The 27,984-nt window shown below is 40.5% G+C and overlaps 2 non-coding genes and 1 gene segment (V, D, J or C); 2 read left to right on the top strand and 1 right to left on the bottom strand.

The window, feature by feature from the left end:
* The first annotated feature begins 1,847 nt into the window (after positions 1-1,847).
* On the top strand, positions 1,848-1,981 carry LOC126016631 (small nucleolar RNA SNORA51). The gene has a single exon (XR_007498419.1). It is a non-coding gene; the product is annotated as a small nucleolar RNA SNORA51 (small nucleolar RNA).
* Positions 1,982-2,324: 343 nt separating this feature from the next.
* LOC126015871 (immunoglobulin heavy variable 4-30-4-like) lies at positions 2,325-2,853 on the bottom strand. The segment is given in 2 exon segments: positions 2,325-2,725; positions 2,808-2,853. Coding segments are annotated over 2 exon segments (447 nt in total).
* Positions 2,854-16,654: 13,801 nt separating this feature from the next.
* LOC126017247 (small nucleolar RNA SNORA22) lies at positions 16,655-16,784 on the top strand. The gene has a single exon (XR_007498879.1). It is a non-coding gene; the product is annotated as a small nucleolar RNA SNORA22 (small nucleolar RNA).
* The last annotated feature ends 11,200 nt before the right edge of the window (positions 16,785-27,984 follow it).

Below are 27,984 nucleotides of genomic sequence, written 5' to 3' on the forward strand. Positions count from 1 at the left end.
AAACTACAAAGAGGGGCCGGAAAGATAGCATGGAGGTAAGGTAAGATAGCATGGAAGGTCAGTGTTTGGAATCTCAGCTTCCCATATGGTCCCCCTGAGCCTGCCTGGAGAGATTTCTGATCATAGAGCCTGGAGTAACCTCTGAGCGCTGCCAGGCGTGACCCCCCAAAAGAACAACCCCCCAAAACAACAAACAAACACCCTCCAATCCAACAACAACAACAAAAACCAAACAAAGGAAAACAGACCAGCAAATTTTTTTGATGATATATATATATATAATTTATTATTTTTTAATTGTTTTCTTTAAACAACTTTATTATATACATGATTGTGTTTGGGTTTCAGTCATGTAAAGAACACCACCCATCACCAGTGCAACATTCCCATCACCAATGTCCCAAATCTCCCTCCTTCCCATCCAACCCCGCCTGTACTCTAGATAGGCTTTCTATTTCCCTAGTACATTCTCATTATTATGATAGTTCCAAACGTAGTTATTTCTTTAACTAAACTCATCCCTGTTTGTGGTGAGCTTCATGAGGTGAGCTGTAACTGCCAGCTCTTTTCTCTTTTGTGTCTGAAAGTTATTATTGCAAGAATATCTTTAATTTTTCTTAAAACCCATAGATGAGTGAGATCATTCTGCATTTCTCTCTCTCTTATTTCACTCAGCATGATAAATTTCATGTACATCCATGTACAGAAAAATTTCATGACTTCATGTCTCCTGACAGCTGCATAATATTTCATTGTGTATATGTACCACAGTTTCTTTAGCCATTCATCTGTTGTAGGGTATCTTGGCTGTTTCCAGAGTCTAGCTATGATAAGTAGTGCTGAAATGAATATAGGTGTAAGAAAGGAATTTTTGTATTGTATTTTTCTGTTCCTAGGTTATATTCCTAGGAGTGGTATAGCTGGGTCATATGGGAGCTCTATTTCCAGTTTTTGGAGGAATCTCCATATCGCTTTCCATAAGGGTTGAACTAGGCGGCATTCCCACCAGCAGTGGATAAGAGTTTCCTTCTCTCCACATCCCCGCCAACACTGCTTGTTTCATTCTTTGTGATGTGTGCCAATCTCTGGGGTGTGTGGTGGTACCTCATAGTTTTTGATATGCATATCCTTGATGATTAGTGATGTGGAGTATTTTTTATATGTCCTTTGGCCATTTGTATTTCTTCTTTGTCAAAGGATAGAGGAGTTTGCATGAGGAGAGAGAGGGGATATGAAGGAGTGTTAGAGAAGTGTATGAGAGGATGGGCAGAAGTGAGAAAGGGCAGAAATGAGAATCAACAACGAGATTCAACAGAGAGATTCAGCATCAGATTATGCATCATCAATTGAGCATCATTAAAGAAACAGCAGCAGTAGCATGAAGAAAGGGAGTTAGTGAGCTAGGATGCCTGGAAAAAGCAGCTGAAAAGAAGACAGAAACTAAGAGAGCCAGAGGAGTAGAGAAGAAGCGCTAGGAAAAGGCATAGAATCCATTTGAGCAAATGTATATGTTAGGTTAGGACCGTGAAATAAAGCTGGGTAACTCCTGAAACTTCATCTGACTGCTCTGTGAATCTCTCTGCCCTCTTCCTGCAACCTTCAGACCTGCCAGTTCCTAGGGGCTGCAGGAGTCTAGTCGAGCCCAGAAAGGCCTCCTCACTATCCCCACACCAACTCTAGGACTCTTAAATTAATATAGTAAAACACCCCACACATACCTGTACACTAGACATGGTAGGGTGGATAGACACTTGGGATATTGGTCATGGGAATATTGCACTGGTGAAGGTTTTTATATATATTAAAAAAATAAAAAAAAAAAAGAAAAAAGAAAAAAGAAAAGAAAAGGCATCCAATTCTTATCACAGGCTGTGTTCTTTACACTAACTGTATAGAAAGAGGAGGTACAGTAAATGTACTTCATATACACCTCAACCCAGGCCCTTTATGCCTGGCCTGTATTGTGATTTGGGGGACAAAAATATAGTAAAAGATCAGTGGTCCTTACAAAATGGCATCTCTCTTTGTTCAGAACCTGAAAGAGGCTGCCACGTAGCCTTTTCAAAATGTCATCCCTCCTTGTTCAAAAACCTGCTTTTAACAATATCTGAGATTTACAGGGTACTGACAGAATTTAATAAGGAAAAAATTCTAACCCCATCGAAATGTGGGGACAAGGATAAAAGCACTTAGAAAGCTTCAATAGAGGAAAACCAAGTTGTCCAGAGTAAAGCAATCATAGGTCAGTCAGCTGCTGTCCTTTCAGGTGCTGCCTCTACTTAATAGGTTGTGAACGCCCCCCTGGTGCCCGCCATCTCTTGAGGCTATACTCCTATATCTTCCTCAGGTTTGTGTCTGGCCTTGCACTGACTTCCTCTCACAGTGTCTCTTGCACAATAATACACAGCTGTGTCCTCAGGGGTCACAGAGTTCAGCTGCAGGGAGAATTGGTTCTGGTTTGTGTCTCTGGAGATGGAGATGCGGCTCTTCACAGATGGGCTGTAGTAAGTGCGGCTCTTCACAGATCGGCTGTAGTAAGTGCTTCCTTCATAACATATGCACCCCAACCACTGTAGGCCCTTCTCTGTTGGCTGGCGGATCCAGCTCCCGCAGTAACCACTGGTTGTGATGGAAAATCCAGAGACAGAGCAGGTGAGAGAGAGTGTCTTGGAGGGGGTCACCAGTCCTGGGCCTGATTCCTGCAGCTGCACCTGGGACAGGACACCTGAAGACAAAGAGAATAAGTCACTGTCAGTCCCTGCAGTCTCTCCTTTTCTAGAGTCCTGGGTGGTCCTCAGGACACTCACCTGGGGCAGCTGTCCCAAGGCAGAGGAGAAGACCCCACAGTCTCATCTTCTTCTGGCTCAAAGCTCTGCCTTCCCCAGAGACTCAGCCCTGTGTGAGGAGACAGCTGGGAGCTCCCCCAGCCCAGAGTGGATTTGAGCCCAGAGCCTGAAGAGGAATTTGCATAAGGTGATCCGCTCTTATTAATGGGCAATAAAGTCTGACCATGATTCCCTTTCTCCTACTGGGGCACAGAACTCACACACCCTGTCTACTGGTGTTTAGCAGTAGGTTAATGTGGCCCATTGAAACAGGCTATAGGATGGTCCTGACTTTCTCATTGTAATAATGTCAGAGGAAATGAAGATATCGTGTTGTTTTCAATATGATGGTATTTCAAGAATTTCATATAGGTAGTTCATCTTCCCATGTGATGACCTTTAAGAAACTCCAGTATCTACCTTTTAAAAAAATTTTTTATTGAAACTATTGTGATCTACAAAGTCCTTCATAGTTGAATTTCAGATATACAGAGAATCAGGGCCATTCTCAACTCCAGTGTTGACCTCCCTCCACCAATGAACCCAGAGTGCATCCTGTACCACCTCCATTTGTCCCCCTGGCCTGTCAGTTTAACAGGCCCATTTAACTTTAGATTGGTAAAGTTTAAACCTCTTGATTCTATTGTTGTTGAGTTTGGCTTGGTGATTGAATTCTGCCCTTATTTTTTTCTTTACCAATACATCTGAGACCACTTGGCCCCTGACTCCCAGCCTTTCTTTTTTCCATTCTTCTTATATTTATAGAAAAATGCAAAAGTATGCGGTAAAATAAAATAATTTATGTCCCAAGGTTCTTTGAAAAGGATGGGAGCCCCTATTGAAAAGATAAAAAAATTAAAAAAAAGAAAAAAATGTGTGTGTTTACTTTTTTTTTTTCTGCATAGACACAGTAAATGATGGGAGAAATCGAAAGGGAAAACCTTTGGCCTAAAAGCAGGGAGCCCCTATCCATGAAGCATCATGCCACAAAACCAACTGCTGGCTTTGGACATACAAAGTTGTCCAGCTTCAAAATCTCAAGTCCCAGTAAAAGTTCTCAATTCCAGTTGTTACAGTCAGGTTTCTGTAGTTAGAGAACCTGGCTTTTGCACAGATCCTATGTTGAAGTCAAGGTATCATGGAGCACATTCTGGTCAGAATCTACCTTTTTTTTATCCTAACTATGATTTTATTTAATCAGTGCCTGATATCTGTATTTATTAAATTAAAAAAATTAGGAAATTAATGTCCTTCCAGAACCCACTTCTTTCTATGACATATTTATGCTATAAGTTATTCTAGTTACCAATACATGGTTCATGAAGGAGTTAGAATCCCTGACCCAAAGAACTGATGACTTAATATGTAGCCTGTTGTGCTTTTGCTCAGTGCAGACACATGTTGAAGATTATATTTAAATATGCCTAATACATATATTGACATAGTCATTCTGACATTAGTTTTAGTTAATTTTTATTCATGAAACAACATATGTAATTTTCACTATATAAACTGGAAATTAATGCTTGACTGCTCAGGTTTGCTCATTCTTTTTCATCATACAGAATTTGACTCAGTTGCCTTGTTGTGCTCAGTAATCTTGTCAACCTCCACTAGGCACATTTACTGTTGCTCCCTCAGTTGGTTCTGCCATTGTGTAAAAGTCTTCACTGATATTTCTGTGGAAATAATGTTTGTGGAGGAGTAAATTGAGACAAATACAAGGTTTTTGACAAACTTTCCTCATGCAATCAATTAATCTTTGATAAACGGTTAAGAAATGAAAAATGGAACAAGAAAAGCTCCTTCAACAAGTGGTGCTGAGACAGCTAGTCAGCCACATGCAAAAAAAGCAAACTCAGACCTCCATCTAACACCATGCACAAAGGTCAAAACCAAATGAAATAAAGACCTTGATATCAGACCTGCAACCATGAAGTATATAGAACATATTGTGCTCCTTGGTCACTGGCATAATTCATACACCATACACACACACACACACACACACACAAACCAAACCCCCTCAAACAACTCAAGAACAATCAGTGCTAGTGAGGATTGAGTGGGGAGAAAGGAACTCAGTTGGTTCTGCCATTGTGTAAAAGTCTTCACTGATATTTCTGTGGAAATAATGTTTGTGGAGGAGTAAATTGAGACAAATATAAGGTTTTTGACAAACTTTCCTCATGCAATCAATTAATCTTTGATAAACGGTGAAGAAATGAAAAATGGAACAAGAAAAGCTCCTTCAACAAGTGGTGCTGAGACAGCTAGTCAGCCACATGCAAAAAAAGCAAACTCAGACCTCCATCTAACACCATGCACAAAGGTCAAAACCAAATGAAATAAAGACCTTGATATCAGACCTGCAACCATGAAGTATATAGAACATATTGTGCTCCTTGGACACTGGCATAATTCATACACCATACACACACACACACACACACACACACAAACCAAACCCCCTCAAACAACTCAAGAACAATCAGTGCTAGTGAGGATTGAGTGGGGAGAAAGGAACTCTCTTTCACTGCTGGTAGGATTGCATATCCCTTGGTGTTGGTCCCAGATTCTTTTTCTAGTCATTTAGAAAACTGTCATCTTTGTAGGTGGGCCAAGACTCTGGATTTAAGCTACAAACTGAGGATTTTTTTTTTTTTTGCTTTTTGGGTCGCACCCAGTGTCGCTCAGGGGTTATTCCTGGCTATGTCCTCAGAAATCACTCTGGGCTTGGGGGACCATATTGGATGCTGGAGATCAAACTGCAGTTCATCCTAGATTAGCACATGTAAGGCAAATGCCCTATTGCTTGTGACCCTGCTCTGGCCCTCAGTCTAAGTATTTTGACATGTGCTTCATTTTGGGATGCCCCTGCTCATGCTCCATAATTCTGTGATCCCAACACTGGGTAGGGACATCTAGGTTTAGACATACAACCCATGAGCAGTGAAGCCCACCCAGGCAGTCTCTGACCCTGCTCCTCTCCTCTCTGGTCCCTGGTGTGCAGAGCCTGAGCTCAGGTGTCCAGGGATGGTGTTTTATTGTTTCAATATATTTATTTAGGCACTATGATTACAAGCATGTTTGCAGTTGGGATTTAGTTATTAAAACAAATGAACAAAAAACAACTTCCCCTTCAGCAGTGCAACATTACCACCAATACTCTCCATCTCCCTCCTTCCCCACTTTCTTGTATTTAACACATGCATTCTATTTTCTCACTTCCATTGTCAGTGGTTGTCATTGTAGTTATTTCTCTAACTGGACTCACACTCTTTCTGGTAAGCTTCATATCATAGACTGGACCTTCCAGCGCCCATCTCTATTGTCTCCTTGTATTATTATAATGATGTCTTTTAACATTTTTTTTATTTTTTTATTCTGAGAAGAAAGATGCAAAGAAAGAGGACAAGGTAAAGTTACAGTGGGAAGACAATCACCCATAAACAGAATTCTCAGAAGAAATCCCCTTGCTAACAACTTAAATTTGAACTTTCCCCCAAAGAACATTAAGAAAAATAAACAGAACCCATGTACAATTACTTTGTCTCTCAAGTCCCCAGATTGTATTACATTATAACATTTCATAGCAGTGCACAAAGCAGTCTAAAGCCACAAAATTTATGTAACTCCTTTAACATTGAAGGCATAGTATTTTTTTTTTACAGTTCCATGCACATGCATATTAGTTTAAGTTAACCTCAAAAGTTTAAGTGGTTTTCTTAAGGTTTAGAGTCAAAGGAGCCCAGCATAAAATGGTGTTCCAGTGGCAATTGTTGTTTGCATAGTCTCAGCAATTTATGGGGAACATGGAAAGGAAAAGCCTTGACCTAAATACAAGGAGACCCTACCCCTGAAGTTTTCTGGTGTAAGACCAAGTCTAGGTTCCAGGCATACTAGGTTGTCCAACCCAAGTCATTGTCTGTACTTCCAATACACTTTTATTTTTCACACAGTGTCTGTTGTTGGTGTCAGGTTTCTGTAGTTAAAGACCCTGGAACCTGCATATTCTACATTGAATTCAGGATGATGTGGAGAGTCCTCTAATTTCACCTAATAATTAGAAGGTAATGCAGAGAGCCCTGTCCTGAAAGCAGGTCCTTGTTGTTAATTCTTCTCGGAATTAAGGGAAGTCTCTTTTAAGTAGTTCGATGTGAGAGCAGTGGTACTGTCTTCTCTGGTAGAGGATTGCTCCCAGGTGATGTTATAGACAACTTGGTTGTTTCATAGATGGCTTCCCTGGTTCAGGGGTGAATAAAGAATGCTCATTCTTCTGAGGCCTGAGCCAGGTAATTATGTCAATATTCAGGGTGTAACGTCCCATTGCACTACAAGATTTGTATGTTCCTATCTCTATTGGATAGAACTTGTTTGTATGTATAGTATTTTCCTATTTTAATGTGACTATGCAAAAGAGGAACAATGCCACGTGGTGTTATTGTTGCCTATGGGGGTCCCTAGAACAAGTTCAACAATCCCTGTGACTTGGCTATAACATAAACATTATTCTAAGGGACTCTTACCAGAATTCCTTATTGAACAGCTCACAAAGAGAACAAACAAAATTGGGGAAAATTTGTCACTGTATAAGAGAATATTTAGTAAGAATTATCGCTGTTAAGGAAATACATATAAACTATTCAAAAGACATATACGTGTCCCTTTTATGTCTTTTGAAATAGTTGGGGGGCTGTTAAATCCAGTGCACCTCTTTGGTCTGTGATTTGGCCTGTGCAGTACTGAAGTTAAAAAGGGTAAATATGGGCTAATGATGGATGGGGGTGAAAGAGTGAAGGACTAAAAATGAACTTATAGGGGTGTGGGTAAGGGCAGAATACAAGATGGACATTCTGCATATGCAAAACATACCTTACTTATAGGGAATACTATTAATGTATACTGTACATTAATACAGTATATCATGCCCCTGTGCAATATTGAAAATCGAGACCAGTGAGAAGTTGCCAGTGACTGCCTTAGTGCAGCCCAGCAACTCCCAGCACCCCCCAAGCTAGGGACCCACCATTCTGGCTGCCTGGGATGGCACCCAGGGAATGCCTGGAGAATGGGGGAAGAAGAGAGGCATAGCTTGGGGCCTGCCAAGGCTCCCAGCACCCCCAAGCTAGGGAGAGGGCCTTTGGCCTGGGGTCCACTCAAACCCCATGCTGGCTAAGCTAGCCTCCAGATCAAGAAAGGATTTATTAGAGAACGAGAAGCCAGACATCTGCCTGCCCTCCTCCCTGTGCCCTTCCCCCCTAGTGCCGAAAGAGTGGCGGGGAAAGCCTAGGGGCCCCTTTAAGAGAGTCCTCCCAGAACCCACATTTCTGGCCACCTGGGAACAAGCGATGGCCTAGAGACCAGGGTATGAAGAATGGGATTGCTGGGGGCCTGCCAAGGCTACCAGCATTCCCAGGCTTTGGAGAAGTCCTTCGGCCTGGAGTTTCCCAAACCCCATGCCGGCTAGAATATTGATGTCTTTTATTTTTCTTAAGACGTATAGATGAGAGAGAGTATTTTGTGTCTATCTCGCTTCCTCTGACTTATTTCACTTAGCAATAATAGTTTCCATGCCCATTCATGTGTAGTAAAATTTCATGATTTAATTTTTTCTGACTGCACTGTATTCCATTGTGTAGATGTACCACTGTTTCTTTCTTTTTTTTTAAACACTGTGATTACGAACATCATTGTAGTTTGGTTTTAGTCATACAAAGAACACCTCCTTTCATTAGTGCAATATTCCCACCACCAATGCCTCTTATCTCCCTCCTCCCTCACCTCCTGCCTGTATTCAAGACAGGTATTCTACTTCTCCTACTCATTAACATTATCATGGTAGTTGTTAGTGTAGTTATTTTTCTAACTGCACTCAGCACACTTTGTGGTAAGCTTCATATCATGAGCCAGTCTTTCTGGCCCTAATCTCTTGGGATCATAACAATAATATCTGTTTATTTTTCTCAAAACCCATAGATTAGTGAGATTATTTTGTGTCTTTCTCCTTCCCTTTGGCTTTTTTTTACTCAGCATAATAAATTCCACGTACATCTATGTATAGGAAAATTTCATGACTTCATCTCTTCTGATGACTGTATAATATTCCATTGTGTATATGTACCAAGGTTTCTTTATCCAGTTATCCATTGAAGGACATCTTGGTTGTTTCCGGAGTCTGGCTAATGTAAATAGTGCTGCAATGAATATAGCTGTGAGAAAGGGATTTTTTAAATGTATTTTTGTGTTCCTAGGGCATACCCCTAGGAGTGGTATAGCTGGATCATATGAGAGCTCAATTTTCAATTTTTTGAGGAATCTCAATATTGTTTTCCATAAAGGCTGAACTATACAGCATTCCCACCAGCAATGAATGAGAGTTCCTTTCTCCCATGTCCCTGCCAGCACTGATTGTTTTTGTTCTTTGTGATATGTGCCAATCTCTGAGTCATGAGATGGTACCTCATTGTTGTTTTGATTTGCATCCCCCTGATGCTTAGTGATGGGAGCATTTTTTATAGTACCATAGTTTTTTTAGCCACTTAACTGTTGTTGGGAATCTGGACTTTTTTCAGAGTCTGGCTATTGTAAATAGCACTGCAATTAATATATATCTGTGTAGAAGGCATTTTTTGTTGTGTGTGTGTTTTTGTTTTTGTTTTTGTTCCTAGGGTACAGCTGGATCATATGGGAGCTCAATTTCCAATTTTCTGAGGACTTTTCATATTGTTTTTCATCGACTGAACTAGACTGCATTCCCATTAGTAGTGAGTGAGAGTTCCTTTCTCCCCATATCTCCACCAGCACTGTATGTTCTTATTTTGTGATGTGTGCCAGTCTCTGTGGTGTGACATGGTACCATTTGTTTTGATGTTCATCTCCCTGATTATCAGTGACAAAGAGCATATTTTCATGTGTATTATTTCAATATCATGCTGTTTTAGTGACTATACTTTGTTATACAATTTAAAGTTTTTTATTTCTTTCTTCTTGTAGATGTGATGTATGATGTTGATTGATGTTGAACTATCCTTGCATCCTGGGATGAAACCCATTTGGTCATGGTGTATAATTTTTTTGATGTAATGCTGGATTCGGTTTGCTAAGATTTTGTTGGGGATTTTTGCATCTATGTTCATTAGTGAGATTGGTCTGGAGTTTTCTTTCTTGGCAATGTCTTTGCCATCTTTGGGGATGAGTGTGATATTTGCCCCAATAAAAGGACTTAGGAAGGATTCCTGTCTTTTCAATATATTGGAAGAACCTGAGGACCAGTGTTTGTAATTCTTCTCAAAATGTTTGATAAAATTCACCTGTAAAATCCTCTGGACCTGGACTTTTGTTTTTGGGGAGTTTCTTAATTGCTATTTCAAGTTCCTCAGATGTGATTGGACTGTTTACTCTTTCTACATCCTCCTTATTCAGTCTCAGAAGATGATATATTTCCAGAAATCTGTTGGTCTCTTCAGGGTTCTCTAGCTTTAGTACAGTTGTTCATAGAATCCCCTCTTGATGTCTTGGATTTCTTGGGGTTCTTATGTAATCTCTCCCCTTTCATTTGTGTTCCTATTTATTTGAGCGTTTTCCCTTTTTTGTGTGAGTCTTGCCAGCAGTTTGTCTATTTTGTTTATTCTTTCAAAAAACAACTCTTGGTCTCATTAATTTTTTTGTATTGTTTTCTTTGTTTCTATGTTGTTTATTTCTGGCCTGGTTTTTATTATTTCTTTTCTTCTGGCTCTGTTTGTTGTTGCTTTTCCAGCTCCTTGAGGTGTCCTTGTAAACTGTTGATTTTGTCATTTTCCTTTCTCCTGACATAGGTCTGTATTGCTATGAGTTTCCCCCTAATTACTTCTTTTGCTGTGTCCCTTAGATTTTGACAGTTTTTATCCTCATTAGCATTTGTTTTAAGAAATCTTTTTATTTCCTCCTTAATTTTCTCTTTGATCCAGCTATTGTTGAGTAGCATGTTGTTTAATCTTCAGATGTTGGATTTTCACTACAGTTTTTTTTATAATCATCTTGATCTCTGTTGCAATATGGTCTGTTGAGGTGTTTCTAATAATCCTTATGTTTGTGACTGTGCATACGAGGGCCATAAGAACAAGTCCAAAAGTCCCCATGACATGGTACAATCATAAACATTAAACTGGAGGACTCTTTCACCAAAATTCCTTATTGAACAGCTCACAAAGTGAATAAAAGATAAAAAGTGGTTAGAATCGTCACTGTATAAGAGAATATTTAGTAAGACATATACATGTCAGAGAAAAAACACAAAATATTCAAATGACATACGTGTCCATTTTATGTCTTTTGAAATAGTTGGGGTTTGTTAGCTCCAATGCACAGCTTTGAACTGCAATTAGGATTGTGCAGTACTGAAGTTAAAAAGAGTAATGTGGAAACTATTTCTGCCCAGTGTTGGCCTGAATGTGAAAAATTGTAGTGCTGCCTGTGGGTGTCTGTCTCCTGTCCTGTCATGTGAAACTCATGAGAGTGGGCCGAAAAGAGGCTCCAGAAATCTCGCTCTCCCAGAAGCTCATCTAGGGCGGGAACACCAAGGAACTTCTTCATAATGTGAAAACTGGCTATAAGCAGTACTTTGCAGAAGAAGGTCCCTTGCTTGTGATGTCAGGCTGAGAAAATCTACAAAACTACGCCTGCCAGTGGGCCCGACAGTGAAAAATTGTGAGTGCTGCCTGTGGGTGTCTGTCTCCTGTCCTGTCACTTGAATCTCTTGGGAGTGGGCCAATAAGAGGCTCCAGAAGTGCACAGCAGCTTTGCTTGGCTATGCGGCCGTGCACTCTTTCTAAGGAAAGAACATCACAACAAGAAGAAAAAAATCACACTAAAAATTGTGCTGGATGACTGAAGCCCAGGATTTCTCTCTGGACTGTCTTCTCTGATGTGTGGTCAGGCCTAAGATTTGATCCTGTGAGAGGCTTCATCCATGGAGGAGTCCCCTTCCTTGGAGGCAATTTGACCCATCCAGAAAGGGTGGAGCCAGAGGAGTGTGGCTGCATACATCAGTTAGCCAAAGAATACCACCACGACATGTAGAGAAACCCACAATATAAGTGTGACAATGTGGAAACAATGCAGGCCAGCATCAGACATAGAGAATGAAGATGACAATTCTGATGACCAGATAATGACCAACCAACTAATCAACCTCTCAGATAAGGACTTTAGACAAGCAATATGGAAGATGCTCAAAGAACTCAAAGAAACCATGGATTGAATTGAACATAACACTAACAAGAACCAAGAAAATGTGAAGACAGAAATCACAAAACTACAAACTGAAATAATCAACCTCTCAGATAAGGACTTTAGACAAGCAATATGGAAGATGCTCAAAGAACTCAAAGAAACCATGGATTGAGTTGAACATAACACTAACAAGAACCAAGAAAATGTGAAGACAGAAATCACAAAACTACAAACTGAAATAGCATGTCAACTAACAGGCCTGAAAAACTCAGTAAACGAAGTGAATGACAAAATGGATAAGCTCTGGGACAGGGTAACAGAAGCTGAGAATAGAATTGGTGCTGTGGAAGATGAGATACATAACAATTCCATACAGCGGGAGAGATTGGAAAAAAAATTAAAGCAAATGAACAGAAAATGGAAAAATTAGTCAAAGAATGGGAACAGATGAAAAGAGAATTCTATGATAAGCTCAACAGAAACAACCTAAGAATCATTGTAGTCCCAGAGACCGAGGAAGGAAATTTCCAGGAAGAATCAACAGTCAAGAACATCATTAAAAAGGAACTTTCAGAGCTAAAGAATATATGTGATCAAATTCTGCATGCTTGAGAGTACCAACCAAAAGAGACCCCAGAAAAAATACCCCAAGACATATCCTAGTCACAATGACGAATCCCAGAGATAGAGACAGAATTCTGAAAACAGCAAGGTCAAAAAGGGAAATTACATTCAAGGGAGCATCTTTGAGTTTTACAGACCTGTCACCAGAAACACTTTAGGCCAGAAAGCAGTGGTGGGATATTGTGACAAGACTGAATGAAATGAATGCTGCACCTAGAATACTGTACCCAGAAAAACTCACTTTCCGGTTTGACGGAAGATACATGGTTTCACAGACAAAAAACAGCTCAGAAAATTTACAGACTCAAAACCAGTCTTATGAGAAAAACTGCAAGACCTAATTTAAGACAAGACTAACCAAAAGACACACCAAATTTCGATATAAAGATGGCATTAAATCCCAGGACAATTCTTTCTCTCAATGTCAATGGAATAAATGCACCAGTTATGAGACACAAAGTGACTAAATGGATCAAAAAACTTAATCCAACCTACTGCTGCCTACAGGAAATGCGCCTGAATAGTAAGAACAAACATAGATTCAAAGTAAAAGGCTGGAGAAAAATTATCCAAGCAAAGAACAGCCATTGAAAAGCTGGAGTGGCCATCCTAATATCAGATAATGTAAACTTTATACTTAGGAAGGTTTTAATGTGTTGGATACTGTGACTTGATAGTGGCCATTTTGCTGCTCTCTGCCATATTCCAGCTTTTCACCCACAAGCTGCCTACGTGCAGTTTTGCTGTGAGTCCTTGAGCTAACAGGAAAGAATGTGCAGCTGCAGGAGATAATTAACTTTGTAGCCCGGAGGAGAGCAACACGGCCCGGTACCATTCCCAGAAATGAGGTCCCACTCCCTCAACTGCATTCCTGAGTTAACAAGGCATTTTTCATTATGTATATGTTACATTGTCTGTTCAAGATCATTTCTGTAAGAACACTTACCCCCACCTCCTAATTGTTAAGAGTTTAGGAATGTAGCTAGAAGTTCACAAGATGTTTCCATGGAAAATGCACGTTCATCATGACTTGCAGGTTGTCCTGCCCCCTATCCCACTGCCCATTTGCCTTATTTGGAAAATGATTTACTTTCTTTGTTTCATTTAGCCTGAGCTGTAATTTTACCTTATATGGAGCAATGTAGTGGCTTTCGCGCCAAAAGTATGATTGACACTGCCTTTTGCCTGCCTCCTTCACCTTCCCTATATAAGAAGGTGTTGGACTCCATTAAAGTACCTTTGAATGGTCTGATTGTCTTAGGTCGTTATTAGTAACCTCTCTCAGATTTTTCACAGGTGTGGTCGTGCTTCTAGCCCTGCTAAATAAAGGTGCGGTCGTCCGTGATCCTCTCGACTGATTCCTGCTGGCCGGGCCCCTCCGGGGGGCTTGCAGGACCCCGCATTTTGGCGCCCAAACGTGTGGCAGGACCACCACCACACTCGGACGACCAGAGGCGGCGAGTCCGGAGCCATTTCGTAAAACGCAGGTACCCCATCAGGGTCGCGTAGAAATTGGTTAGCCTAACAGACTGCAGTATATCCGTCGTCTCCCCCCCCCCCCCCGCTGCCCCTGATTGGCTTTTGGGGCTTCACCCATAGGATCCGCTACCATGGGTGCCGCATTGAGTACTGAGCTTAAATTCATTCGAGATATACAGTCTGAATTGAAACGCAGACATGTAGAGGTTACCAAAAAATATATTTATAATTTCTTGATGTTTGTTCATGATGTTTTTGCCCTTGGTTCGTTATAACCTGCCCAGAAATTGTTGCATCTACCTGGGATAAGATTGGTAACGAGCTAAGTGATCATTTTAGTGCTAATAATGAACCTGATAAGGAAAAGGTAATTTTACAATATTGGAGTTTGCTTAGAGACATTATTGTTGCCAGAGACAGTGAAGCAACTGCCAGCAGAATTGTCGTGCTGCCGAATCCCATCTTAAACTGGCTTCTTGTGAGTGTTCTCGGGCTCCCTCTCACTCTGACTCTGTTTCTTAATTTCCTTCTTCTTCCTCTGACCCTTTATCTCTGCCCTCAACTACTTCTGCCACTACGACCTCTGTAAAAAATCCTAAACAGCCCTTCACTTCCCTAGCCTCAGCTCCGTCCCTGTTCCACCAAAACCTTTACTCCCCTCACCATCCTCCCCTCCTTAGCCAGCAATTGCAACAGTACAAGGCCTTTAATTGGAAAAGCCTCAAAGAGCCATTTCAAGCTGTAACCTCCTATGACCCCCAAGCCCCTTACACGCTCTCCTGCTTAGAATCTGAAAGCTGAACTCTTTATCTCCTAGGAAGCTGACTTTTTTCCCACTGCAAAGCCCTTGCGGGCAGGAATTCTGATCTCTATGCTCCTATAGCTGGCCTCGCCCCTTTTCATACCTTAAAGGTACAGCACACACTTTCCAGGTCCCAGCTTGCCAACATGGCTCTTGCTGCCCTCCGTGCCTGGAAGTCGCTCCCCAGAGCCGGCATTCCAGCAGCTCCCCCACACGCGGCAACAAACTGTTGCTGCTTTCTCCCCCCCACCCCCTTCTGACTTGAGTTCCCAACTCACCACAATTACATCCATGGTCTCTCACCTCTCTAACAGACCTGATAATGCTCTTAGCTCAAAAACCAGCGCTACTACCTTTCCTGTCTTTCTCCCTAATGGAGAAAGTCTTCCCCCGCCTGCTCAGCAGCCTTCGCAGCAGCTCCCTTCTCAAACGCCTCCCACTGGTCCCCGCACCCCAGGGGAAAAATTCTAAATGCCCAGGACGCTCAGTCCCTAACCATGGCAGATTCCCTCCTCTCACCGCTCCCCCTCTTAAAGCTATAGAAATGAAACTACTTGGCCAAATTGAAGATCTTAAACAAATCTTAAGCCTTCAAAAACAGGCTGCTTCTCTTAATTCACAAGTTTCTGCCCTTCAGGCTTTCCCCCACCCTCCTAAATCTATAGTTGTCTGTCCTCTGCCCACTGAATTCCATGGCCAGGCCCCCCCTCTTGAGAATTCAGAGGGACAAACTAATAAAAGTGAGGCTGAGTGCCATAAAACAGAAACTGCTGCAGTGCCTACAAAAAATTCTAAGAGCCCAGTGAGCAGGATAATTACAAAGTATCAGCTGCTAAGCCATAAAACCTTGCGATATCTACACTTTGCTGTTAAAACTTTTGAGCCTAATGCACCCTTTACTCAGTACATTTTGCTCAAACCAGCCCTCAGCCTCCTTCAGCCTCTTTCCTGCCAGCCTTGGTAAACAGCCAGCTCAGGCCCTGCCACTCCCACTTTAAGCCTTCCAATTCACCTTGAAATACCCAATCTTTGTTATTCAAAAGAAATCTGAAAAGTGGCATCTCTTGCATATTCTCAAATCAATTAATAAAACCATGATCCCCATGGTGCTTTTGCAACCCAGACTCCCCTCTTCGGTTGCCATTCCCTCCAATTCCAATAAATTAGTAATTAATCTTAAAAGATTGCTTTTTTTTCTCTATATCATTACATCCTGCTGACTGTAAAGAATTTGCCTCTAGCCTTCCTGCTGTTAACTGTGCTGGCCCCTCCCCGAGTTATCAGTGGAAGACTCTGCTTCACCTTCTCAGCCCTACACTTCGTCAGAAATGTGTAATTAGGTTTAGTGCATTAAGTGGTGTAAAGTAATTATTAAAACATTGAAAATTAGGAAACTTTTTAAATTCAGGTCTGTAAGGGTTAAAAAATTTTTTTCTAGGGAGAAAAAGCAACAGGAAGATAAGAGCAATAAACTTTTTTTTTATGCCTGTCAGAAAATTTTAGAGCAAGGTCATAATTCTGTCACTTTACAGATAACAAAATATTGGTAAAAGAAAAACTTCTTGGTGTTTTAAAATCCAAACGAACACAAAAGTGTTAAATTTAAGTCTTTTATATTTCTATTAAAATTTTTTATTTTAATTTTTAAGGTATTTACAAAATTATGTGAAAAATAATGTGGTTAGCCTTTTTAAACAATATAGTTAATTTAATGCACAGTGAACACCTAAGTGTGTTGTATAGCACCCTTGGTTTTAACTTTGTGCTACAGCAATGGTTGTTCTTTATTTCTGCATTGAAAGAACTATTATTTTAAGTGCATTCAAAATATCAGCACATTATACAAATCTGTATATTTGTGTCACAGTGAAAAAATAATATTAATAAAAATATATTATATATAATTTTATAAGTAATATTATAAAAGTAACTAAACTTTATAAGCAAATTAACTAGTATTAAATATAATTTTAGTCTTAAGTTCTAAGTGTGTAAATGCATCAGATGTCTTTAACTATATTTTATAATAATCTAAGCATTTAGTTAATTTAGTATATAATATTTTTTTACAAATTATTCACTTAAAGTCTTCAAAGTAAAAACAGTTGTTTGTTTTTTAAAGTCAATTTTTCATACCTTTAATAATCATAGTTCATGCTATTGTGTTTAATCATAAAAAATTTAGCACTTTATTGCAGCTGTCTTACTGTTCTACTGTAAAAACAATTTAAAGAAAACCTATTCATTTACAGCAAATGATTTCATACTTCAGAGTGAAAACTCCTTCTACAGTGCTCATTAACCATTTTACTTAAAAATTTTTTACTGCTTATTAACCATTTTACTTAATGTTTTAAACTTCAAATTAAAATTATTTTAAAAATGTTTTGTGTTAAATCTAAACCTTAAAATTTATTTTCAGCAAAGTTCCACTCCATCTACATTAAGTACTTCTCAAAACTAAAAAAGTTTTTCTACAAAATTTTTTTTTTCTTCTCACAAACATGCTGGCTAAATATTTAAAAGTGCTTGTCAATTTTTTTTAAATAAGTCTTGAATCAATCCTTTTGTCTGTTTATGTGTGTGTTGTGATGAATGAAAGTGGCCATAAGTGTAAAATGTTGTGTTTAGTGTTGTTTTGTTTTGTCTGTTTATTTGTTATCTCTACATTTTATAATAATACAATTTTTAAAGCCTTATCCATTTTTCAAATTTCAATTAATTTTTTCAACCTGGTTCAGTCTGGTCAGTTCACAGACTGGCATCTTGCAACTAAAAATCATGTGTTAAAAATTATGTATTAAGCTAGCTTTGTCCTTCTAAAACATGGCGGAGAGTGTAAGAGATGGCAAACCCCAGATTTCTCAATGGCCATCGGGGATAACTTTTCCCTGGAGAATTTCTGGACTTTGCAGTCACCCGGCTTTCCTGCTATGTGTAAGTTCAAGCCTATAGAATATGTATTTATAGCTAAAAAATAGCATCCAGCTTTAACATAATAACTAGAAGTTTAAGAAAGATCCTTTATATTGTTTAAAAAATTTTTTTAATTGGCAATTGTTAATTATAAATTTTCTTTTATGCCAAAGTCTAACAGAGGTCAAATAACATTCCCGTGGTATTCAAAAATAACTAGTGTAATGTAAATTGCTAATGTTTTCTGCCTGTAAACCCAGTCCAGAAAACTAAGTAAATTCCCAATTTTTATATGAAGTAACCATTTTGCCTCCTGCCAAGCTGTTTTCTTATAAACCTCCTGCAGCCTCCCACAGTCCTGTCTTCATCCACTTCAAAAAAGCCTGTCACCCCTCCTGCTAGCCGCCATTCCTGCAAACCTGTTTCTAACTGACTCCACCTTTGACAATGCTGAATTGAGCACTCTGCCTGGCTGCCCTGGATGCCCACCACTGCCACCAACAACCTCCATTGCAAACAGGTCACGGGCGTGGAACTTTGCTTACTCAAACCATATATGTGCCCCCCTGTTCAACAATCAGACATTTGCAATCAAACCATTATGGATAACAACTCTTCCATCTTCATTGAAGCCCTCAACTCCACTTATTTTGTTTGCTCCACTGAATTTTCTCCCCATATTGTTACTGAAATGTTTCTTGCTTATCATGATTATTATGTTTTAGCTTTGTTAATGCCTAAAATAACCATCAAACCTGTTGGTCCGGTTTCCACCTCGAACCTCATCCTGCAAATGGTCAATGCCTCTGCCCAGGCACTCTCCAACACCAGCTATGAACACTGTTGAATCTGCTATTCAACGGTTTCGCCGTTTTATGAAGGCATCACAACGTTTGAATCTCCTATCTACACCAATGACTCTGAACTTCTTCTCTGGGAAGTTCAGCCTCAGCGTCATTAACTCACTGTTGGACAGGTTGTGAGCTATGGACTCTGCCTTCTGGCCCATCCTCCTCCTCTCAAGTTATTTTAAATCTTATAAATGCCTCTGCTCTAGCCCTCACAGACCCAGATTATGAACGTTGTTGGCTTGGCTTCTCTCCTCAACCCCTACCCTTATCCTTCCGTCTTTCGCCGACGTCGCGAGCCCTTTAGAACTGTTACCCTTGCAGTTCTCCTAGCCGTTGGCACCGCTACTGGTGCTGGCACAGAAATTTACTCACTCAGGCTGTAGAACAAAACATTAATGAAATCAAAAATAGTTTATAATTTCTTACTGATACTGTTAGTTCCCTTGCTAATGTTGTGCTTCAAAATCGTCGTGGTTTAAATCTTGCCCTTATGAAGGAAGGGGGAGTCTGTGTGGCCCTTAAGGAAGAATGCTGTGTATTTAAAGACAAAACTGGATTAGTTAGGGATAGTGTTCTACGTATTGGTAACGGTATGAAGGAGTTCAACGTTTTGACCAAGAACAAGGTTGGTACCAGGGCTGGTTTTTCTCTTCTCCTTGGCTCCATACATTACTGTCCACTATTTTGGGCCCTCTTATTAGCCTCATGCTGCTCCTTTCCTTTAGCCCATAGGCTTTCCGCAAACTTACTGCCCTTGTTAAAAACCAGGTAGATGAGACGGCAAAAACCTCTGTTCAAGTTCACTACCAGCGGTTAACCCAACGTGATTCCTGTGAAAACTTGGCTATTGTCACCAAGCCGCCCTTCCAGCCACTAAGTTTTCAGGAGATAGAGCGCATCACTAATAAATGGAGCTCGCTCCGGTCTTTGTGCTCTCGGCTGTGGAGATGCCTACGATGGGATTAGCAGGGTCCCAGCTAAGGCATGGCACCAAAAGGCTACAGCGCATAATTCAGATCTCTGCACACACCCACAGCATCTGTAGCCACCCTTTTAAAATGCGGCTGATGGCCATGTCCGACCTGGTCAAACCCTGTAGCCTAAGACATGGGTCTTCCACCCACTCACGACTTTCCTTCTTTAATTAGAAGAGAAAGGAGGAGATGTTGGATACTGTGACTTGATAGTGGCCATTTTGCTGCTCTCTGCCATATTCCAGCTTTTCACCCACAAGCTGCCTACGTGCAGTTTTGCTGTGAGTCCTTGAGCTAACAGGAAAGAATGTGCAGCTGCAGGAGATAATTAACTTTGTAGCCTGGAGGAGAGCAACACGGCCCGGTACCATTCCCAGAAATGAGGTCCCACTCCCTCAACTGCATTCCTGAGTTAACAAGGCATTTTTCATTATGTATATGTTACATTGTCTGTTCAAGATCATTTCTGTAAGAACACTTACCCCCACCTCCTAATTGTTAAGAGTTTAGGAATGTAGCTAGAAGGTCACTAGATGTTTCCATGGAAACTGCACGTTCATCATGACTTGCAGGTTGTCCTGCCCCCTATCCCACTGCCCATTTGCCTTATTTGGAAAATGATTTACTTTCTTTGTTTCATTTAGCCTGAGCTGTAATTTTACCTTATATGGAGCAATGTAGTGGCTTTCACGCCAAAAGTATGATTGACACTGCCTTTTGCCTGCCTCCTTCACCTTCCCTATATAAGAAGGTGTTGGACTCCATTAAAGTACCTTTGAACGGTCTGATCATCTTAGGTCGTTATTACTAACCTCTCTCAGATTTTTCACAGGTGTGGTCGTGCTTCTAGCCCTGCTAAATAAAGGTGTGGTCGTCCGTGAGCCTCTCGACTGATTCCTGCTGGCCGGGCCCCTCCAGGGGTCTTGCAGGACCCCGCATTTAGTCTTATGAGAAAAACTGCAAGACCTAATTTAAGACAAGACTAACCAAAAGACACACCAAATTTCGATATAAAGATGGCATTAAATCCCAGGACAATACTTTCTCTCAATGTCAATGGAATAAATGCACCAGTTATGAGACACAGAGTGACTAAATGGATCAAAAAACTTAATCCAACCTTCTGCTGCCTACAGGAAATGCGCCTGAATAGTAAGAACAAATATAGATTCAAAGTAAAAGGCTGGAGAAAAATTATCCAAGCAAAGAACAGCCATTGACAAGCTGGAGTGGCCATACTAATATCAGATAATGTAAACTTTATACTTAGGAAGGTTGTAAGGGACAAAGATAGACATTTTATATTAATCAAGGGGTATGTAGAGCAGGAAGAAATCACTCTCCTAAACATATATTCATAGAATGAAGGGCCAGCAAAATATTTAATACAATTGTTGATAAATCTGAAAGATAATATCAATAACAACACAACAATTGTGGGGGACCTCAACACGGCTTTGTCAACACTGGATAGGTCAACCAGACTGAAACCCAACAAGAATATCCTAGACCTGAGGAGAGAAATGGAAGAAAGAGGCCTAGTGGATATATATAGAACACTTCATCCCCAGAAACCTGGATGTACATTCTTCTCCAATGTACATGGGACATTCTCCAGGATAGACTACATGCTGGCACATAAAACATACCTCAATAGTATCAAGAGGATAGAAATTTTGCAGGCTACTTTCGCTGACCACAAGGGTCTGAAATTATTTGTGAATTCCAAAGGGACTCAGAAGAAAAACTTTAACACCTGGAAGTTAAACAGCCTCATATTGAATAATCAGTGCGTCGAGATGAAATCCAGGAGGAAATCAAAAGATTCCTGGAAACAAATGACAATAAAAACACAAACTATCAGAACTCATGGGACACTGCAAAAGCAGTACTGAGTGGCAAATTTATAGCTTTGCAAACACAGATCAGGAAGGAAAAAGGGGCTTACCTGAGTAGCTTAATTTCGCAGCTCATTTCGTTAGAAAGCCGGAAGCCAGGTCTGCCTGCCCTCTACCCTGTGCCCTTCCCACCCTAGTGCTGGGGAAAACGCCGGAAAAGCTTGGGACCCCATCCAGGAGGGACCACCCGACACCCACCTTGTCTGGCCGCATGGGCTGACACCCAGGGAAGGCCTGGAGGACAGAGGCAGAAGAGGGCATGGTTGGGGTACTATCAAGGCTCCCAGCACACCCAAGTTAGGGAGAAGGCCCTCGACATGGGGTCTTCTCACACCCCATGCCGGGTAGAGCTAGCCTCCAGGACAAAAAAGCGAATGATCTATTTCTATCCTTTAATTTTCAGCCTGTGCCTATCCTGTTTTTTTTAGGTGTGTTTCTTGGAAGCAGCAGATGTCCGGTTTTTGTTTTCTGATTCATCCCTCTACTCTGTGCCTTTTAATAGGGGGAACTTAGTTCATTGATATTTAAAGAGATTACCGCCAGAAAGGGTTGTTGTGCTATTGTATTGAGTAGAGTTCCTGTTGTTATAATTAGGAGTTTGGATTGTGTATGATATCTTTGAGAAGTTCATTTAGAGGTGGTTTGGTTAGCTCAAATAGTGTGAGTTCTTTTTTGTTTAAGAATGTTTTTAGTTCTCCTTCCTATAAAAATGAAAGCTTTGCGGGTAGTGTACCCTAGGTTGAAAGTTTATTTCATTCAGTAGTTTAAACATGTCACTCCACCATCCTCTTGCTTAAATAGTTTCAAATGGAGGTCTGGTTTGATTCTTATGTCCCTTCCTTTGTATTTGATGTTTTTTTTCTCTCCCTTATTGCTTTAAAGAATTCATCTATCTCTTCGTTTTTTTTCCAATTGGATTACCACATGTCTTCGTGTTGGTATGTTAGGGTCTATTTTATTGAGCTCTTTTTGCCTCCTAGATTTGTATTCGTTTTTCTTTCCAGAGGGTGGGAAAATTCTTTGCTATTATTTCCCTCACTACTTGTTCTTCTCCTTTCCCCCTTTCCTTCCCTTCTGGTATTCCTACAATTCATAGGTTATTTCTTTTATCTTTGTTCATTAGGTACCTAACATGTTCCTCCAATGTTTTGTTTCTTGCTTTCTTATTGACTTCTTTCTCATTGTTGTTTTGTAATTTTCCTCAAGTTTCTCTATGCTTTCTTCTAACTGTGAAATTCTATCATGTTTTGCTAACATGTTTTCTATTTCCCCTAATTCCTATGGTAAGGATTCTTTCATTTTCTGCAGAAGTTTTTTGAGTTGGTTAAATTGTTCATCTACAGATTTCTTAAACTTACAGGCTAGTGATTCTTTGATTTTCCCTTTTTAGGGCATTCATTACTGCTTCTAAGTCCTCATCTATTGGGCTCGTGCGTTTTGGTGGGCTCAGAAACTTGATAGGATTTCTCTCCTTTTGCCCAGATGCTAGTGTCTTCCTTAGTTTATCCATATTTCTTGCATCTGGTGGTATAGAATGTTGAGTTTTCTGGTTGTTTAATAAAGTGGCCTGTTGTACTGTTTATATTAGAGGTGGTTGAAGGTATATTAGATTTAGAGTTTATTTTTCCTTAGCCAGGTGGCTTGTCTAAGTATGATTGGGATACTAACAACAACTGCTTCAGTGTTTGCTATCTTGTTTTATGGACAATGGTATTATCTGAGGAAATTGAGTGTTAGGTCTGAGCTGAACTGACGTATGTGTTGCAAGTTAAACTATCTCGTGCGTTCATGCAGATTGTGGTCCTGGGGAGGAGAGTGGGCGGTCTCAACTATGCCCAAAGTTCCCAGGCCAAGAAGTGTGCACTTCCTAGTCTGACAGAGGGGGGAAGAAGTTCTCAAACCTGCTCAAAGATACAGCACCCAGGAACGTGCTCTTACCTGCTGGTGGATGGTTCTTGCTGGGGGAAAGGGAGGTCTCATACCAGCCTAAAGGTCCAGGTGCCCAGGTCCATGCCTTACTGGGCCAGTGGAGGGGGTGTTGCAGAGGTGGTGGTTTCAAACCAGCCTAAGTTTTGGGCTACAGGTTGCATACATACCAGGCCAGCAGATGGGTCCTGAGTGGGGAATGACAGTCCCAAACCAAGCAGAGGTCCAGTTGCCCAGGTCTGCATGCTTACTAGGGCGGTTGAGGGGGACCTAAAGGGGGGAAGGGCACTTCCAAACCAGCCAGATGTCTGTGCCCCCAGGTCTGCGTGCTTACCAGGGTATTATGCTATATTTTCATCAATATTAAATAAGATGTATTTCTTTCTCCAACCATCTGGCCTGACATAGCAGGTGTATTACTCCTTGGATATACACTAAATGCACTATCCTAAATTAAAATTGAGCTCTCATATAATCCAGCTATACCACTCCTAGGGATATACCTAGGAACACAAAAATAGGAACACAAAAGGTCTTCCTCAAAACTATATTCATTGCAGTGCTATTTACAATAGCCAGACTCTGTAGTACATATACACAATGGAATATTATGTAGCCATCAGGAGATATGAAGTCATAAAATTTTCCTATTATACTGAGTGAAATAAATCAGAGGGAGTGAGATTGAGTCAGAATAGTCCCAACTCATCTATGTGTTTTAAGAAAAATAAAAGACATTTTAATAATGCCCAGGGACAATAGAGATGAGGGATGAAAGGACTGGCTCCTGATATGATGATCACCACACAAAGTGGTGAGTGTAGTTAGAAAAATTACTACACTAAGAATTACCATGACAGGGCCGGAGAGATTGCATGGAGGTGGGGCGATTGCCTTTCATGCAGAAGGTCAATGGTTCAAATCCCGGCATCCCATATGGTCCCCCATGCCTGCCAGGAGCTATTTCTGAGTGTGGAGCCAGGAGTATCCCCTGAGCACTGCCGGGTGTGACCCAAAAACCAAAAAAGGAAAAAAAAAGAATTACCATGACAATGTTAATGAGTGAGAAATAGAATGCTTGTCTTGAATACAGGAAGTGGGGGTATAGGTGATGGGAATGTTGCACTGGTGAAGGCAGGGTGTTCTCTATATGACTGGGACACAACTACAATACTGTATGTGATCAAGGTGCTTAAATAAAGATATTTTTAAAAAAGAAAAATAAGAACCAACCATCATTCTGTCATGTAGATCCTTCTTTCAAAATTAAAAAGAGAATTGTTACTGGAATAAAAGTCCCCACTGTCTTCTCAGGAAAAGAAGCAGAATTTAGAATCTCAGAAACACATTTTACATTAAGGCAAGTCTTAGTATTTGTGGCTGTTCTAGAAAAAAATCAAAATCATGAACATGTAGCGATGTTTGTTAGAGCATGTTTACTGCAGCACCGAGGAAGTACCATGGAACGGATGTGCACAACCCAGGGCAGGACTCTTTCCTTCATTTCTCATGATCCAGGCTGTCCATCCTCCAATGACTTCATTTATGTTTAAAGAATCATTTTCATTATTTTCTTTAGCCATTCCCATTTGTTGAGTCTTCCTTAAATGGTTTCAGTTCATTGATCATTGTGAGAATTGTTGCTCTGAGCTCAACCCCAGAAATCATCAGATTTTCTGATGATCTTGAGAATTTACCTGGACTTTTGCCTCTGTTTATAGAAGAATTAAAAGTCTTCTTTCTCTTTTATTATTGTGGGGCTCTCAAGAGTGTATATAAAACTCTGAGTACCGGGAGAATTGATTGGTAATCTGAAGAGGGAAGAACAAGGTGAAATATAGCTACACTAGTATATTGAAATGTATTTGTATATTTAAATAAAAAATAAATAAATCATACCAGTCCCTTACAGGCTATTCCATACTTGTCCTGTGGGACAGCTCTTACATCCTTGGAGCAGAGGACTCACAAATTTCCCCAAGAACCTCTGAAACTCCAAGTCTCTCTCACCAGGTTTTTGGCCTTGGTTCAGAGCCACTTCCCTTTACTATGTCTCTTGCACGTAGTATATTGCTGTGCTCTCAGTTACTCAACGGTTCAGTTTGGTGGTATACTTGGCTTTTGTAGGTATCTCTGGTAATGTTGAGCCAGAATGCTGGAGCCCCTATACCACCAATCCAATCTAATCCCTTTCCAGGGCCTGGCAGGCCCAGTATAACTTAATACTAGTTAGAGAGAACCCATAGACTGAACAGGTGAGGGACAGTGTCTGAGAGGGAATCACCAGGTTTGGTGCAGACTTCAGAAGCAGTACCTAGGACAGGACACCTGGGGACAGAAAGCCCTGGATTCAGTAGCACCGTCCCCACCTTTTCAGTCTCTTTCCAAGGATACTCACATCCAGGAGTTGCCATTATAAAGAAGAGAACCCCGACATGTTCCTATCCCTAAAATCCATAATCCTAGACACTGTGTCAGGGAGAGAGAACCCAAATGGGAGTGAGTGTGGACCCTGTTTTAACCCTGGGCCTTAGGAGAAGATTGCATTGGTTGTGAGTATGTAGACATAGAAGGGGACCTACAGAGGCTGGTTTCTGGTTTCTGTCTCTCCTGGGAGGAGTTGTAGCCTGGGGCTCAAAATACTTTTAGGCCTCTTCTTTTTTTGTGTGTGTGTGTGGAAATATTAGCTTTATTCGTTGGACAAGACTCTTACGCCTCTTCTTGAGGTACTACTCAGACCCAGGAAACATGCTGAGGAGCTCTCAGTAAATACAGTTTTCTCAAAGGGAAACAGCAGATTGGGGAGGACATTCCCTGTACATCAGGTCTCTAATCACCAAATCCACCATCAGTGGGGACTCTCAACTGTATGGCACTGGCTCCCACTTCTCCCAGCATATATATATAAAATTTGGGCAAATAGTCAGTGTAAGTGTCCCACTCTGTCTAATATTCATATATTTATGAAGCAAAGATGTAATTCCATAAACTGAGGAAAGGAAGTAAAAGTAGTTAAGGAATATTTTTATGTATCTTCACCATTGGGAACACCCTTTGGTGCGGGCCCTCTATTATCTTTTCTGCTACTTCTTACAGAGAAAATTTTATGAGATCAATACAGTCCAGACTTCTGTATCCACCACAATTCTCCCCTTTCTATGTCTGAGTAAATGCAGAGTTTGAGGCCTGTTGATTTAATATAAAGTAATATAGAGTCTAAAGTCCAAGCTGTCATGTGAGGCTTTTTAGCATGCATAGTGCCTGTTGTCCCTTCAGGGGACTGGTCTGAAGATGCAGTGTAGTAACAGTGGGGAAATAGTCACAAGCAATCAAAGTTTCTTCAGAGAAATCTTGGTTTCTCTATATCCCTATCAGCCATGTACTGACTGCACCATGTCTGCCTAGCTCTTCTCTCTTTCAGGAGCTCTCTGTCTTCTTTTCAGCTGCTCTCCATGTTTCATCTCTTCCCCTTATTTCTCCCCAGCTGGTTATTTTACTCTTTGTTCCAAACCTCAGACCCTTCCAGATGTAGGTAGGTCTGACCATCAAGGTCATCTACTGAAATAAAAAACCTCACAGGATCTTCCCGCATCATTTTTTTCTTTTGATGATAACAATGATAATGACTCATTCTAAGCAATAAATATTGTTTGGTGTTGTGTCTTGGCTCTTAGTATAATGGGTTCTTATGCCAGGACCCCTGTTTTTCTCCATTATGTTTTATTGTTCTTTTAAACAGTGTGGTGCCCCTGCTTTAGATCATATTACCCAGTCCCATCTTCCCCAGCACAGTGAATTGTCAAAGGTGAACCTAAATTATGGACAGTCAAATTATCTTTTAATTTTTTTTTCAAATACTCATACTCTTCATCTCGGAGGTGCTTTAGTCTTCAATATCCAATGTTGTTATTAGGATGTTACTTCTCACTGATAATTGTTTGTATGGGGACAGTGAAGATGACACTGCTGAAGTGCCTTATTTATTGTCTGAGTGGCCTGTCTAAGAGTTTCTCTTCCTGCTTTGTTTTATTGACAATTCATCAGCAGAGGGTGATCATAAATCACAGGGTCCTTTTCTTGGGTGTCTTCACTAAGAAAACACAATCCTAAATGTTCCTAGAAAAAAGCTAGGAGGGTGTAGATATGGATTAAGCTGTTTTGTTTGAGAATTTAACGTATAAAACCTTTACAGTCAAGCCTCATGTGCAGTGATTCCTAGAAATTAAAAATTACAGTACCTGGTTTCAAGTTTTCTTTCTTCTTTTTTAATGTGTAATCTCATTTTATTAATATCTTTATTTAAACACCTTGATTACAAATATGATTGTAGTTGGGTTTCAGTCATGTAAAGAACACCCCCTTTCAACAGTGCAACATTCTCATCACCAATGTCCCAGATCTCCCTCCTTCCCACCCCACCCTCACCTGTACTCTAGACAGGATTTCTACTTCCCTCATTTATTCACATTATGATGA

The sequence above is a fragment of the Suncus etruscus genome, chromosome 8 (genome assembly GCF_024139225.1).
Source record: "Suncus etruscus isolate mSunEtr1 chromosome 8, mSunEtr1.pri.cur, whole genome shotgun sequence".
Taxonomy (NCBI): domain Eukaryota; kingdom Metazoa; phylum Chordata; class Mammalia; order Eulipotyphla; family Soricidae; genus Suncus; species Suncus etruscus.